Source organism: Aspergillus undulatus (assembly GCF_047715775.1).
Source record: "Aspergillus undulatus strain CBS 261.88 unplaced genomic scaffold BDV17scaffold_15, whole genome shotgun sequence".
Lineage (NCBI taxonomy): Eukaryota > Fungi > Ascomycota > Eurotiomycetes > Eurotiales > Aspergillaceae > Aspergillus > Aspergillus undulatus.
This window is the reverse complement of record NW_027396619.1, coordinates 517954-532019: the sequence shown is the minus strand read 5'-3', so window position 1 is coordinate 532019 and position 14066 is coordinate 517954. Positions and strand designations below refer to the sequence as shown.

Genomic DNA, 14066 nt, shown 5'->3' with positions numbered 1-14066 from the left:
TTCCTCTTCAATTTTTGTCAACTTATGGCTATTGGCACGTGTTTCTGATCGTGGTTTGACACCTGCAAGCCGCTCACGAAGGGTGGATTCAGGCACACTAAAGGTCCTAGCAGCCCTTTTTATTTTTTTTATTTTTCCAGTTTTTGAAGCAGCAATAGCCATCTGCATGCGGGATTCTTTAGATAGAGGCATTTTATAGAGAATTGGTAAAGAGGTAACGCGTTGAAGATGTTGACATGGGGAAGTGGCAGAAAAGGCGCGGTTCGCCCGTAAGCGCGGTTCGCCCGTGGATTACGTTATCTAAGATAACTAGCTTACTAAACTATGACTAAGCGAGGTCGAACCCCTAGGGGCAGGCGGTACCGGAGGGCAGTATGCTCCGACACGAGATGGGTGATCTCCGACTTAGATCACGTGAATCCGTGCGACTGGGGTTTGTTTATGTTTTCCTGTTTTGGCTACACAGGCACAACACCATTCTGCCGACAACCACCGACTCGACAACCTTCCCCAGCCGCTACCACTAATAGAAATCGGGCGCTTATCTTATTGCTATAATTTTATTTTCGCATCGTTCGGTTTACATCCGCGACCGTCTTGTTACCCATCATGGCCGGGCCCCAACGGGCTGCCTCTGGCCTTCCCACAAGGCGAACGGCCACGCGACAGCCGACAAGACGGGCGGGCTCTGCAGTACCGGAGCGCCAGTCTGCTGCAGCATCTCCAGCTGTCTTTACAAAAGCCTCTGTTCCCAGTCGGTTGCGCGCATTGAAGTCACCGAGCGAACCTGCAAGCGTCACTGCGAAACGAAAAGAAAGGGATATTGAACGAGAAATCAACGAAGACACAAGCATCCATGTCGTTGTACGGTGTCGAGGACGAAATGAACGAGAAGTCAAGGAAAACAGTGGTGTCGCTCTTCAGACCGAGGGAGTGAGGGGGAAAACCGTGGAGTTGTCGATGGGCCCGAATGCTGTGTCCAACAAAACATATACGTTTGACAAAGTGTTCTCTGCGGCGGCAGACCAGGTTGCGGTGTATGAGGATGTTGTGCTCCCAATCGTCACAGAGGTATGACTGAAATTGTCGACTGACAAAATAATGCTGACTGGTCTGCAGATGCTTGCTGGGTATAATTGCACGATTTTCGCATACGGACAAACCGGTACCGGGAAGACATACACGATGTCTGGAGACATGACGGATACACTGGGGATTCTATCCGACCATGCAGGCATTATCCCGCGCGTGCTTTACTCCTTATTCGCGAAGTTAGCGGACACAGAGAGCGCAGTAAAATGCTCCTTCATCGAGCTCTACAACGAGGAGCTTCGCGACCTTCTCTCTGCGGAAGAGAACCCGAAACTGAAGATCTACGAGAACGAGCAAAAGAAGGGCCATATGAGCACAATGGTTCAAGGAATGGAGGAGACCTTTATCGATTCCGCCTCTTCCGGCATCAAGCTCCTCCAGCAAGGCAGTCATAAACGCCAAGTTGCTGCGACCAAGTGCAACGATTTGAGTTCTCGAAGTCATACCGTATTCACAATCACGGTCAACACCAAGCGCACTACAGAATCCGGAGAGGAGTACGTTTGCCCTGGAAAGCTGAATCTGGTCGACCTTGCTGGTAGCGAGAACATTGGGCGCAGCGGTGCGGAAAATAAGCGTGCGACTGAGGCCGGCTTGATCAACAAGAGTTTACTGACTCTTGGCCGAGTGATCAACGCTCTTGTCGACAAGAGCCCGCATATTCCATACAGGTCAGTTTCTGGCTGTTTGACCAAATGCACAAGGCTAACGAGTTACCAGAGAGTCAAAACTCACCCGGTTACTTCAAGATTCCCTCGGCGGGCGAACCAAGACGTGCATCATCGCGACTATCTCACCAGCCCGGAGCAACCTAGAGGAGACTATTTCCACACTGGATTACGCTTTCAGAGCCAAGAATATTCGGAATAAGCCGCAAATAAACTCTACCATGCCCAAGAAAACGCTTCTTCGCGAGTTCACCGCAGAGATTGAGAAACTGAAGGCGGAACTGATCGCGACAAGACATCGGAACGGTGTGTACATGTCGGTAGATTCGTACGAGGAAATGACGATGGAGAACGAGTCGCGAAGGATCATCAGTGAGGAACAACGAGCAAAGATCGAATCGATGGAATCTAGCCTTCGCAACAAGGTACAAGAACTGCTTTCGCTGACCGGCAAGTTCAACGACTTGAAGAAAGACAATGATGACACACTGGCCGCTCTGTGCTCAACGAATGATGTGCTTCAACAGACCGAGATCGTTTTGCAAACCACCAGGACACAGCTCGAAGAGGAGGAGATGCTGCGCGATGCGCATCAGGAGACGGAGAACAAGCTCCAGGACATAGGCAACGGCCTGCTTTCCACCATCGACCAAACCGTGAATGACATTGACGGCTTGCATGCAAAACTGGAGCGCAAAGTGAAGTTAGACGCCGATAATAAAGACATCTGGCAAGCCTCGTCAATGGAGGTCTCCGATGTGACGAACCGAATCGACCAACGGGTTGAAGCTTTCCAAACGCAGCACGCGAAGCTGCTTGAGAGCACGTCGACTAGAGTCAACGAATTCATCTCCAAGGAACTCTCACAGCTTGAGAAAACTCTATTAGATTTCACCCGGTTTACTCGCTCGCTTGACATGGCTTGTAGCAAAGCCAAGACCGAAACATCCGGCGCTCATGATGACATGAATAATGTGCTCGAGGAGATCAGAGACTTGCGCGAGACGGTCAAGTCAAACGTGGGAGAGGGCCTCAACGGACTTTCAGCTGCCGCGGCTAGGATATCCAAGGAAGTCATCGGTGAATTCACTGAATTCCACGGGCAGGTAAGGAACAGAAATATTTACTTTTGTTGTTGCGCTTTCTAACTGTTCCAGCTCCATACATCGTATAGCAATCTTGGAAAGGACCTGAAGTCGGTCTTCGAGACAATGACCACGCACCTAAGCGAACAGAGGAACGAGATCGACAGGCTCAGGGTGGAGCTTCAGAAATCCAACCGCCAGAACATCGAGACAACACATAAGGCCTCTTCGCACCTTGCACAAGCCCTCGAGGAAGAACATGTTGCAGCAGAGGCTGAGCGGGAGGTTCTAATGTCCCAAATCAAGGCCCTGATTGAAGAGTCTCGCCAGAAGCAATTTGGTCGTCTCAAGACGAAGATTGATAATGTCCGAACGGACATTTCGTCGTCTGGAGATATGTTAGAGCAAGCCACAAGCCATCATGACCGTCAGGTCGACGAATGGGTTTTCAAATCCGAGCAATTCACCAAGGACGTCAATGCATCAAAGGATGAGGTGAAGACTAGGTTGCAAAATGACTGGGAGGTGAGTGTTTCTTCCGCAAGTCCCAAAGTCTCTTACTAATTACGTAGGCCTTTGATCAGCGCAATGCTTCGATTCAAAAGACGACGGAGTCTGTTCACAAAGAAACGGTCCGAATTGTTGAGGCGCAGATCGACGATATGGGCAGACAAATGCAGGCCTTGGACGACTTCGTGGCAAAGGCACGATCTCAGAACGGCCGCTACCGCGATGCCCATCTGGCAACCCTGGATACTATCGCCACCGGCGTTCAAGAGTCTTACTCTTCGAATCAAGAGCAGGTTGAAGGTTTGAATAGCCGGATGAACCAGCTTCGAGAGGAAGCGACCCAGGACCACACGACCCTGGAACAATCAATGCTGCCCCTGTCAGATGATGTCCGAAGGCCACTTTCGGACCTGTCTTCCAGCATCCAAAACCGTTCTTTGGAAGAATATGTCCCTACTGGCGCCACCCCACAGAAGCGGAAGTACGACTACCCGTCTGTTCTGCCAAGTACGGAGTCGCATGACGCCCTGAGGTCCAGAATGAGAACAGCCAAGGAAATGGAAGTGTTGCCATTCAATGAAGAGGAACGACTCTCGGTCCCCGCCAGCTCCCCGGGCGGTTCCCCCTCAAAGGGCTTCGTCTACAACGATGCAGAAGACGAGGTAGGAGCTCAAGCACTTTCCGTGACCAACGTCAACCCTTCCAACACAGGACTTAGGGAGGTAGATGCAAACGTCGCCGCAAGACCGCTCGCATATAATACGGACGACAGCTCCCCGGTGGACAAGGCTGGCTCAGTTGATGCCAGTCCAGACGGTGAAGCCGACGCGGACGGCGTTGAGCTCCCGCCTGCCAAAAGACGCCGCTCAAATGCAGCAGCTGAAACTAAACTGCCAAATAAAATGCTTGCCAGGAGAATGGCTGGGATGATGGAAGGAAGTGAGAACGTCCCTCCACCTGGGCTTTCCAGTGGCCGTAGGCTGAGAGGCCGGCCTTCGCCCTGATATACTCTCTTGTTTGGAGACGAGGATGCTTTGTGGCTGCATTTATTCTGATACCCTTTTGCTTTTCTCGAGTCTAGGAGTTCCGAGGAGACGAAGTGTGGACTTGCATTCGGCCTTCTGTTTCTTCAGTAGATCCATTTGGTGTGCTTTCATTCTGGAATTTGATTTGTATTGGGATGGGTTTATTTTGCTTGCCGTGATTCGAGTTTTGTTATTCTCTTCTTGCTTTTAAGGCTTTGTTTGCTCCTTTCAGATACCTTTTTTGATTACCAGGATTGGTTTGGACCTATAATATAGGCTTCCAATTTATTATTGCACTTTGTTCAATATTGATCCAGTAAATACTTACTGCCCCAGAAGACAACGAGCTAGAGAGCAACCAAGCGGCTATATGTAATGTCAAGGTAGGATCTCTACATAGTATTGTCATATCCATGTACATCATCGGTCTTGTCCTCCGCGAACCGCTTCTTCCGACTGAACGTCACCGGCCCCTTCTCCAGCAGCAGCAACGCTCGGCTCGTCCTGCGCACCCGGCCCCTCAAGCGGACTAGCATCATGTCCGTGAACCGACGCTCCGACGTTCACCCCTGCCTCTTCCTCTGCCTCAGTCTTGGCCTGTATCCCCCGCTCCCCACTCTCAATAACCATCCTAAGCTCATCCAACCTTCTCGCAAACTGATCCATCATATCCTCTAATCGCTGCCCACCGCGCTCTCGATCTCTGAGCACACCAACCGGCAACCCAGAGGTCCCCTGGATCTGGAGCATCAGGCCGCCGTTCGCGGGTTTCTCAGTTGGTGGGTTATTCTCGAATGTCGGGGCGGGAAGAAGCTGCGTGTTGAGGACTTGCCATGAGGACGAGAGACTGTGCGCTGAGGTTATGCTGAGTTGGTGCGGTTGGTCTTGGGTAGTGGGATTGGGATAGGGGTCGGGTTGTTGTTGGCAGGGTGTGGTCGTGATCGTTTGGACTTGAGCTTGAACTTGCCCTTGGGTTTCGGAAGGTCGTGCGCTCTCATGAGCGTTGAGTGGCGGGATATGGTCTATATCTAGGATGATATAGTTATCGCGCACGCCGGGGATCGGGTCCGGGAGGAGAGATTCCTTTCTCGCTTGAAGTTCGTTGTCATCGTAGGGCTCTTTTGCGGTTTGATCAGAGGTCACCGCTCTTGATTTACCCTTCATAGTTGTGTTCGGCGCGGCATCTTGTTCCGACTCGAGCGAGCGCAGCGCGGCCTCTGTTACAATGTCCGTGTCGTCGTCCGAGAATATATAGTGTACTGTTGGGTGGTAGTATTCCGATGTGTGGGCATCTTCAATTAAGGTGAAGAACGGCTGCGATAAAGTGTGCGGATGGGACGGGGGGCCGTGGTGTGTATAGACATCTTGTTCGGGGACCTCTGGGTGCGGCTCGACGTCTGTTCCGATATGCTGGCTTTGATATTCGTCTGGATTATCCGTGGTATGCGCGACTCGGTCGATACTTTGCGGGCGGGAGGGTGGACACCGGAGGGACTGTTTAGATGGATGAGAGGATAATGCGGGTGATGAGGAGAGTTTCGGAAGAGACATGGCTGATAGTACTGACTACATGATTGCTCTGTTCATATTGGTGAAGTTGAATTGTTGAGGTTGAGCTTCAGGTCCGGATGAGGAGATGCTCTTATCGATAGCGTCAGGTGACTTTACTAGGCTGCGGAGGAAGGCGCCGCACGCAAGGAAATGCGAATCATTTACAACGGGATATAGAAATGGTAACAGAAATCGACGACGAAAATAAGGTAAGAAAATTGAATGAAAATGAAAAAAAGACATTCCTGGGGAAAACACCGGACCTCTCTACATTGCAAGTGTAGCGTCATACCACCGATCGCCGGAAAAGGGTGTCATGTGACATGAATCATGTGACTAAAAAAATGGACACTGCGCGAATCGAACGCGCGACCTCAACAATGCAAATGTCGCGTCATACCCCTAGACCAAGCGCCCAATTATGTAATAATTGGGCCGGATACGTATTGGAGGTGCGAAAATTAAGCCGTTTCTAGCTGGCGGCCTTGATCATTCTTGAACTAACAATCAACTATTGGCAGCGTCACATCGATTCAGGATGATTGGTGCTGGGACACAAAAGTTCTCGGAAAATTGAAAAGATTTATGGGAAGTTCGGGAATTCGGTAATTGAACCCGGAAACTCTTCATTGCAAGTGGAGCGTCATGTTCTTCCGTATTTGGGAAATTGAAAAAGTCCTAAAGAAGGGAAACCGAGGAATCAAAAAGTGGAGGGATAAAATACTTGTGGGCCATATCACTCCGCCCCAGGAATCATCGATATCGGCCGTGTACCAATCAATGTCGCGATTGCGCTTCCATCAATCGCCATAAACCGACGTCGTGTGATGACGGTCACGTGACCTGAAAAGGTGAAACCAAAAATGGACACTCGGGGAATCGAACCCCGGACCTCAACAATTCTACATCTACCTTCTTTTAAGGTAGCGAGAGCAGGGCCTCTAAAAGAGGTCTGCTCTTCACTGCAAATGTCGCGTCATACCCCTAGACCAAGCGCCCTGTGACATTAATAGTATACCCCTTTGTCTCCATGAGGCCGCTATATACACTTTAGATAATGTTGTCACACTTACCTGCGTCCTTATCTAGGATTCATCCAGATATTCTGGCTATATTACACCAATCCTATTACTTATTACTTTCTTCCTTAAACTGCACTTACGACCATGGCCTTAGATTTAGAATATGTAACTATCATTAGTGCAGAACTCAACAGCACGCACCCATCTTGGGAAGCTTGGGTCGGGAGCATATATAATAGAGATAGATAGACTTGGAATCTTAAGTTTATAGAATTTATGATTTCATGATTAGAAGAAGGACGTAGTATAGTAAAAGGGTATCATAGCAATTGCAGCTCTAACGCCGTATCCACTCTCCATGCCCCCCGATGGCTCGTTATTCGTCGTTTTGTTTCCATTCGAATTCTAGTCGCGCTTTAGCAGATGTTACTTGAAGCTGAAGGACAGACATACTCTGCCGGCACATAGGACAAAGACCCTTGGATGTTTCTTGTTGGATCCATGTCATAAGGCAGTGCTATAAGAGGTTGAATATCGGCTTATGTGAGATCTGAGAGAATATTGGTCATACCATATGAAAAGAGTGGCCGCACTTCCCAAGCACTAAAGCCAAGTCAGAACTGGAGCGGCTTGTCTCATTATGGGGAGCTCTCACGCAATGAACAGTCGTCGCCGGGAAATTTGCAAGTCGGACAAGTGCCGTCGAACTGGACGCGACAAATACCGCAGACCTCATCCTCTGGCATATCCCAGCGCCAGGTTGCGACGGCGTTCCATTCTTTGAGTGTAACTTTCATGGTTGATAAGGATTGAGGTGACGTTGGGCGTTTGTTGCTTTTGGCAGAGGAGAGGAAGGAAGATCGGGTGGAGCAGGCGATAAGGAGTTCCTTTCCGTTGTTTCCAGGGCGATTCTCACAGATTCGGAGAGGCCGCCGACTCCGCATTGATAGTGATCAGTCTCCAACACAACCAGGGCACTCACCACAGGGGCTCTTTCCTTCTGCACACTGCACTGTTTCTCTTCCCCAACTTCGTCGTCCAAACTCCATCGCTTCTTCGACCCACCAGCCAGGAATGTAAATACTAACCACTTTTCTGCACTTTCTTCAAAATAGCCATGGCTTTCGCAGCAATCCGCGGCTCTTTCCCCTCACCGACCCGCTTCACACGACCGGCAATGACCGTGTCTCAGCAAATACGACAGCAGACTCAGACTCGTCAGGTCTCCTTCTCATCATACCTCGTTTCTCCTAAAGAGCTCTCAGAAGCCCTAAGGAGGAATCCGTCGACCAAGATCTCTACCTCCCCTCGCGTGATCCCGTTATGTGCAGCTTGGTTCATGCCCAACGACCCTGAGGGTCGCACGGGGATTGACGTTTTCCGTAAACATCGCGTACCGCAGGCTCGCTTCTTCGATCTGGACGCAATCAAGGACACCGAGTCTCCGTATCCTCACATGCTTCCCACCGCAGAGACGTTCGCCCAAGCGATGAGTGAACTCGGCATCCGGCGCGACGACGAGGTGGTAGTCTACGACTCGGCGGAGCTCGGAATTTTCAGTGCTCCCCGTGTAGGCTGGACTTTGAGAGTGTTTGGGCATCCCAAGGTCCATATCTTGAATAACTACAAACTCTGGGTGCGCGATAACTACCCAATAGAGACCGGCGAGCCTCATCAACCCGAAAAGACGACTTATCCTGTTCCAACTTATGACTCGAAGCTCGTGATACCTTACCTCGAGCTAAAGGAGGTTGCAAAAGAACACCGCAAGGAGGGCGCCAAAGAGATAGAGATCCTGGACGCCCGATCCAAGGGTCGATGGGCGGGAACCGACCCTGAGCCGCGCCCGGGCCTATCTTCTGGACATATCCCTGGCTCGACAAGCTTACCCTTCCAAGAGTTACTGGATCCTGAGACGAAGACCTATCTTCCGCCAGATCAGCTTAGAAAGGTATTCGAATCCCGCGACTTGGACGAGACCAAGTCCATCATCAGTTCCTGCGGAACCGGCGTAACGGCCACCATTATTGAAACGGCGTTGGGGTTAGCCGAATTCGGTGATCCTGCTCTACGCAGAGTATACGATGGAAGCTGGACGTAAGTTGTTCTTTCTCACAAAGGTGCTCAGCCATTGACCTTACGACTAGGGAATGGGCGCAGCGCGTCAAGCCAACGGATGGACTAATCAAGAAGGAAACTTGAGCAGATAGCAGTGCTGATCTGTCTCGTTTGTCGCTCGTTTTACGCTTATCTGACTCGCTGCTCATGGCAGTTGAATGTATGTCTCGGACTCGCGCATGTCAGCGATTGTGTCGATTCTCATAGATTGTAATCAGATAATAAATAGATGAATCCAGGGCAGACTTACCGCTTCATTAACACAGTATTCACTGAAGAGTTGTGCTTCGATTATACTTCAGTTTCACTCTGTAACCGGATGCTTAGTAAGGGCGCAGCAGGCGTGTCAGTCTGACCAACTCCTTTGGCTTTCACTCTTTGATCATCTCGGCCGCTTCTACGTCAGCGATATAAAATCACAAAATGCTGCCGATGAAAACTCCCCATCAACTAGGATCCGACTGTGAGTACCTTGGTTCTAGCTCAGTTTTTGATCGCCAGGCCGCCGACGGCTTAAATCCTCAGTCCGCTGCGCACCCCCACATTCCTGATCTCTCCGCCGACATCGATCCACAACCTCCTTCAGGCTTCAGCTAACAAGGTGGCCAACTCGCAGTTTCTAGAACAGGTTTTTCGGAATAGGACTGCGCCGTCAACGGCGCTCCCCCAACCGATCATTCAACCTTGCGTTGTCGACACCCACTACCCTTAAACATCATGTCGGCAGGGCGCAAGGTCTTCCACTGTGCCGTGGACGAAACGGCACTTACGACGAACATCAGCGAGATAAAAAAATGGGCGACGAATGGGGCTATCACTTTGATCGTCCCTCTGTACAGTAAGGCTGCTCGGGCTCGGTTCCGCTTCGTCTATTGACTCGTATTTTCCAGCTCTCGAGCGTCTTCATGCCTTGAAGAAAGCCGGATCGCAGGTCGCCATCAACGCTCGGGAGGCGGTGCGGTTTTTAGACCGCGCTACCTCGGGAAAAGACAACGCTTCTGAGAGAGTTATCTTGCAGGGCCCGATGGAACAATACGAACACTGGAACGAGGCAGAGAAGTTTTTCTTACCGGAGTTTGAGGAGGAACCAGAAGCCGCCGGGGGCCCCGTTACAGCGGACGGACCGACACCGCAGGACAAGCGGGAGGAGGACCAGAGGAAGAACAACTCCGCCACGGACGACCTGTCTCGGATGCTGCTCAGCAAACTGAACTTCAAGAAGGATGCGGATACCGTCTCGGCTACCTCTACGGGCACCCATAGTGCTCCTGCATCGCCACCGTCTTCTCGGAGCTCGCGAACAAGCCCGGAGTGTGCGAATAATCATGCTACGAATGGGGAAGATAAGGACTACAAGAAAGGACACCGCCGCACTGCCTCCGGGTCTACGGTGCCCATCGTTCCGCCCGTGCTGCGGCCTTTGCTCAGCGCACTGCTGTGGAGGCTACATGAGAGTCCCGATGCGTCGAATGCTTCGAAAACGCCCATCCTCATTAGCAACGATCGCCCTACCCAAGTCTGGGCCCAGAAGTTCGGAATCGCCGTCAAGAACATTCACCAGCTGCGCACATCCATCCAATACGAAGAAAGAGAATACAAAAACCGATGCAAATACGTTGAGAAAACGCAAACTACCACCGAGCCGAAACCCATGCTCTCGTACGAAGAAGAGAGCGACGAGGATGAGCTAGTGTTCGTCCCTCGCGGCCGTGGCAAAGGTGCAGCAAAAGGTGGTGGTTCCCGTGGGGTCAACAACCGCAAGGCCTCGACCCCAGCTAAACCCGCCGCGGCGCCTTTGGAAAGCACAATTGAAATACCGACGCAGCCGATCGATCCCAACTCGTTCAGCCGGTCGCTAGGTGTGGCCCCAAAGCAGCAAGCGACGGTTGATTTGAGCACCCAGGCTGGTGCTTCACGTGGCATCGCAGGTGCCTCGCGGAACAATGGAAACGGTCGACGCGGTGCGGCGCGTGGCCTTTCCCGTGGTGGTAGCCGTGGCCGTGGCAAACTCTGGGTTCCTTGATTGCGCGATGCAGGTCCGTTGACATTTGTTACAGCGGACTACACATCAACACAACTTTGCGATAGACCAACTGGTTGCTCTACGAAGCAGGAAAAAGGTTGTTTCTGCTTAGCCTTGTCTCAGGTTCCTGTCAGTTTCGTTATGGGTGAGACAAAACGGCTATGGACGGATGGAATGACCATGGATGCGGATGCGAAACCGAAAACGAGTGCGTCAGACACGGTACTATCTCAGCCCGAGATTCGACAAGCATTGTGATACGGCCTCGATAGGTTCAGTCCAGGTTCCGTCTGGGCGTCTCTTGTTGCGTCCTCTATGATCGCCCATCGCTCATATCGTCTCATGCCTTTACTCCTTTACTTTCCGCTGCTCATGGAGGAATGGGTCAGCTGTTTCATCCTGCGACATGGATGGCAATCTGCCGTGTCCACTGTCCAGCAGGCCAGCATTCAGCATGCTCAAGAGCTAGGCTATTCAACATGCTACTCTAGTTATAACACCTAACTACGCAAACCTAGATAGGTGGCAGTCCCTCTTTATTGTCCGCGTTGATTTTGTCGACATCACAGACTGAAAAAAAACAAATAACGGTGTCATGCTATACGTTACTGAATACATCATTGGATTTTATGAATATATTCGTGTATTCATGTAATCTGTAATAATGAGCGCTCGACCCCGCGATGATCCCGTGGAACAGCCCAATCACTTGACTCGGCCATGCTTCCTTCCCCTCATCGCCTCGACAACCAAGAGCGTACTTATGTAGTCTGCCCACCTCATCTGTAACCTGACTGCACCTCTCTCTCCTTCGCACTGCCTATCTCCCTCATTCTCCTTTCCAGGCACTTTCCTCCCTATCCAAACTAAACCAAACCAAGCCAATCTACCATAACCACCATCAAACCCCAGATTCCATCAAGCTTTACCCAAACTCCATCTTCAACATGACAACCGCAACCCCCACACTTGACACCGCTGCTCCCACTACATCCCCATCCACCGGCCCAGGCATCGACACAACATCCCTCACAACATCCCCCCTCGAACGGCGCGACAGTCTCGAGAAGCACCTCCTTACCCGTCCTGACCCGCAGGATCTCAAGGATAGGCATATTCTGCTTGATACGAATGTTGCTCCGTATGTATATACCGTTCCACCCATCAGGAGTTGTGCACCAAATAGAACCTAGGTAATGATGGTTAACGGTTTGTTGCAGATCCATCCAAGCAATGCGCCAGAAACTCGATCGCCAGCAGGTGTCGGATAGTTTGAAGAAGAATCTGGAGCATAGGCCTGAGAGGGGGGAATTGGTTGAGCGTATGTTTTTCTTTTCCTCTTCTTTCCTTCTCTTGAGGTTCCTGCAAGTATAGCCTATGTTTGAGTTTGATGCTAACTGCTTGACTGTGATGGTTATAGGTCACATTCTACCTGCTGATGAGAAGGCACCTATTGATCAGGATCAGTAAGGTGTATAGGGTAGGCTAGGCTCAGCTCGTGAGGACACAACGTTTGCGGAGGGAGTACATAGGGCGTTGTCATTTGATTTTCCTGCTCTTGATATTTCGGCTTCCAGGTTAGCTTGATTGGGATATATGGGAGATTGGACTCGGTGATATCGTTCGGATATGAACATGAATACGGGTCAGCTTGAAGCTCGATCTCATTGCAATCTTTTGATCATAACTTATTCTCGAACATCTCAATAGGATCGAACATATCACAGTGGGTACAATCTACATGCATACATCCTCATAGCTCATACCAAACGTACATGTCTTGAATCATACCCTCCCACGAAGACCAGTAACAAATCAATCATCAATAAACATCCATCTCGACACCCCCCGCCGGCCCCGAAAGATCCGGCTTCCACCCAGCAGGCCTCTCACTCCCCCTCACCAAAATCCCATACGCCGCGCGCTCCACCTTCTCAACACTACTCCGCATAACCTCCGACTTCTTCCCAAAGTCGCGGAACATACTATAATCATGCCTCCGCGGGATCGTAACCCCCTCAAACTCCCCCCTCATCTCACGCAGATCTCTCACGATCCCAGCCTGCGCAGGATACAACCTCGGCAATCCATCCCCATTTTCCTCATCGGACGTATGGCTCCCCGCACTCAGACTCGTAACGGCAAACCGCATCATCTCCCCCGTAAGATCGAAGAGCCCCATGACGTAGTCGTCCTCCGTGACTAGGATCTGCGGCGGTAATTGCGCGGCGACTTGCGAGCGGGTTATGAGCGTTTGAGTCTCGAGGTAGTGTTTGAAGGAGAGGGCTTCGATAAACTCTTGGATCCCGGGGCTGATTTGGCGCAGGTACCGGTGGGAGTTTAGGCCTTGGAGTTCGGGGACTGCGGAGGTGAAGAGGTCGGTTATTTGTGTAAAGCGCGGGGTTATGTCTTTGAGAATTGAGGGGGGGATTGGGGAGGCGGCTGTTCGGACTCTGTTTTGTTTTCTGATTGTTAGTGGTTTGGTTGCTTCGGTTGTTGCTGGTTGTAGAGTGTGAATGGGTCGAACCGTTGGAGGGAGAAGATGCTGTTAACGAGATTCATTAGCTTGGTTAATGCGCAGGAGATAGAGAGAGAAGCGTACATCTTCTTGCTCAGTGCAGTGATATCGCGACTTATCTTAATCAGTCGCTCGCGGCGATCATGGTGCTGATCTAGCTCATCGCGGAAGTTCGCAAACATCGAGAGAACTTTAGGCGTGGACTCTGCCATTGTTGCTGGTGCTGCGGGTGACTGTGTTTGCGGGTGATCGGTGCGAAGAGGCATTCCTTCCCAGGAGCGCTTGGTCCCGGTCGCAAAATTGGGTGTGTTATTCTCCATGTGTGTTGAGGAGAGTGGGATTGAGCCCAGCGGAGCGGAGTGATTCTTGAAGATGTCATCCTCGGGCTTAACCCGATTCGGGTGTTATCTGATAAGATCTATAGCATCAACAACTTCTCCTAGGACACTCCATG

At 51.0% G+C, this 14066-nt stretch overlaps 7 protein-coding genes and 2 non-coding genes across 9 annotated transcripts; 4 read left to right on the top strand and 5 right to left on the bottom strand.

The window, feature by feature from the left end:
• Positions 1-483: 483 nt before the first annotated feature.
• Positions 484-4686, top strand: BDV17DRAFT_259560 (putative kinesin family protein (BimC)). The gene is made up of 5 exons (XM_073757456.1): positions 484-1071; positions 1120-1763; positions 1813-2866; positions 2918-3370; positions 3418-4686. The coding sequence occupies exons 1-5, from the start codon at positions 610-612 to the stop codon at positions 4357-4359; spliced, it is 3555 nt and encodes a 1184-aa protein (XP_073617237.1). The 5' UTR covers positions 484-609; the 3' UTR covers positions 4360-4686.
• BDV17DRAFT_259552 (uncharacterized protein) lies at positions 4687-6179 on the bottom strand. The gene has a single exon (XM_073757455.1). The coding sequence runs from the start codon at positions 5929-5931 to the stop codon at positions 4801-4803; it is 1131 nt and encodes a 376-aa protein (XP_073617236.1). The 5' UTR covers positions 5932-6179; the 3' UTR covers positions 4687-4800.
• A 97-nt stretch (positions 6180-6276) lies between these two features.
• On the bottom strand, positions 6277-6348 carry BDV17DRAFT_t65. Its single transcript has one exon. It is a non-coding gene; the product is annotated as a tRNA-Ala (tRNA).
• A 447-nt stretch (positions 6349-6795) lies between these two features.
• BDV17DRAFT_t64 lies at positions 6796-6930 on the bottom strand. The gene has a single exon. It is a non-coding gene; the product is annotated as a tRNA-Ala (tRNA).
• A 293-nt stretch (positions 6931-7223) lies between these two features.
• Positions 7224-7982, bottom strand: BDV17DRAFT_46505 (anaphase promoting complex subunit 11). The gene is made up of 4 exons (XM_073764567.1): positions 7609-7982; positions 7525-7556; positions 7407-7470; positions 7224-7358 (listed from the first exon to the last, which is right to left on the bottom strand). The coding sequence occupies exons 1-4, from the start codon at positions 7895-7897 to the stop codon at positions 7330-7332; spliced, it is 414 nt and encodes a 137-aa protein (XP_073617235.1). The 5' UTR covers positions 7898-7982; the 3' UTR covers positions 7224-7329.
• Positions 7881-9322, top strand: BDV17DRAFT_46522 (sulfurtransferase). The gene is made up of 2 exons (XM_073764568.1): positions 7881-9050; positions 9101-9322. The coding sequence occupies exons 1-2, from the start codon at positions 8071-8073 to the stop codon at positions 9153-9155; spliced, it is 1035 nt and encodes a 344-aa protein (XP_073617234.1). The 5' UTR covers positions 7881-8070; the 3' UTR covers positions 9156-9322.
• BDV17DRAFT_259545 (uncharacterized protein) lies at positions 9194-11728 on the top strand. The gene is made up of 4 exons (XM_073757454.1): positions 9194-9243; positions 9322-9534; positions 9688-9909; positions 9962-11728. The coding sequence occupies exons 3-4, from the start codon at positions 9789-9791 to the stop codon at positions 11092-11094; spliced, it is 1254 nt and encodes a 417-aa protein (XP_073617233.1). The 5' UTR covers positions 9194-9243; positions 9322-9534; positions 9688-9788; the 3' UTR covers positions 11095-11728.
• Positions 11729-11810: 82 nt separating this feature from the next.
• BDV17DRAFT_259538 (RPEL repeat-containing protein) lies at positions 11811-12866 on the top strand. The gene is made up of 3 exons (XM_073757453.1): positions 11811-12235; positions 12315-12415; positions 12515-12866. Exons 1-3 carry the CDS (start codon positions 12042-12044, stop codon positions 12562-12564), a joined length of 345 nt encoding a protein of 114 aa, XP_073617232.1. The 5' UTR covers positions 11811-12041; the 3' UTR covers positions 12565-12866.
• Positions 12867-13934, bottom strand: BDV17DRAFT_259537 (translin family protein; the record flags this gene model as incomplete). Its single annotated transcript, XM_073757452.1, has 3 exons — positions 12867-13547; positions 13622-13639; positions 13697-13934. Coding segments are annotated over 3 exons (887 nt in total), but the record flags the coding sequence as incomplete, so codon positions are not given.
• Positions 13935-14066: the final 132 nt, after the last annotated feature.

Bases quoted from the DNA above. Each gene is read 5' to 3' on its own strand.
- BDV17DRAFT_46522 (XM_073764568.1), top strand. From the start codon at position 8,071: ATGGCTTTCGCAGCAATCCGCGGCTCTTTCCCCTCACCGACCCGCTTC. The intron at 9,051-9,100 runs GTAAGTTGTTCT...CCTTACGACTAG, and splicing joins GTATACGATGGAAGCTGGAC to GGAATGGGCGCAGCGCGTCA.
- BDV17DRAFT_259538 (XM_073757453.1), top strand. From the start codon at position 12,042: ATGACAACCGCAACCCCCACACTTGACACCGCTGCTCCCACTACATCC. The intron at 12,236-12,314 runs GTATGTATATAC...GGTTTGTTGCAG, and splicing joins CTTGATACGAATGTTGCTCC to ATCCATCCAAGCAATGCGCC. The intron at 12,416-12,514 runs GTATGTTTTTCT...TGATGGTTATAG, and splicing joins GAGGGGGGAATTGGTTGAGC to GTCACATTCTACCTGCTGAT.
- BDV17DRAFT_259560 (XM_073757456.1), top strand. From the start codon at position 610: ATGGCCGGGCCCCAACGGGCTGCCTCTGGCCTTCCCACAAGGCGAACG. The intron at 1,072-1,119 runs GTATGACTGAAA...ACTGGTCTGCAG, and splicing joins TGCTCCCAATCGTCACAGAG to ATGCTTGCTGGGTATAATTG. The intron at 3,371-3,417 runs GTGAGTGTTTCT...CTAATTACGTAG, and splicing joins GGTTGCAAAATGACTGGGAG to GCCTTTGATCAGCGCAATGC.
- BDV17DRAFT_259545 (XM_073757454.1), top strand. From the start codon at position 9,789: ATGTCGGCAGGGCGCAAGGTCTTCCACTGTGCCGTGGACGAAACGGCA. The intron at 9,910-9,961 runs GTAAGGCTGCTC...CGTATTTTCCAG, and splicing joins TTTGATCGTCCCTCTGTACA to CTCTCGAGCGTCTTCATGCC.
- BDV17DRAFT_259552 (XM_073757455.1), bottom strand. From the start codon at position 5,931: ATGTCTCTTCCGAAACTCTCCTCATCACCCGCATTATCCTCTCATCCA.
- BDV17DRAFT_46505 (XM_073764567.1), bottom strand. From the start codon at position 7,897: ATGCGGAGTCGGCGGCCTCTCCGAATCTGTGAGAATCGCCCTGGAAAC. The intron at 7,557-7,608 runs GTGAGAGCTCCC...ACTTGGCTTTAG, and splicing joins CGGCGACGACTGTTCATTGC to TGCTTGGGAAGTGCGGCCAC. The intron at 7,471-7,524 runs GTATGACCAATA...AACCTCTTATAG, and splicing joins GCGGCCACTCTTTTCATATG to CACTGCCTTATGACATGGAT.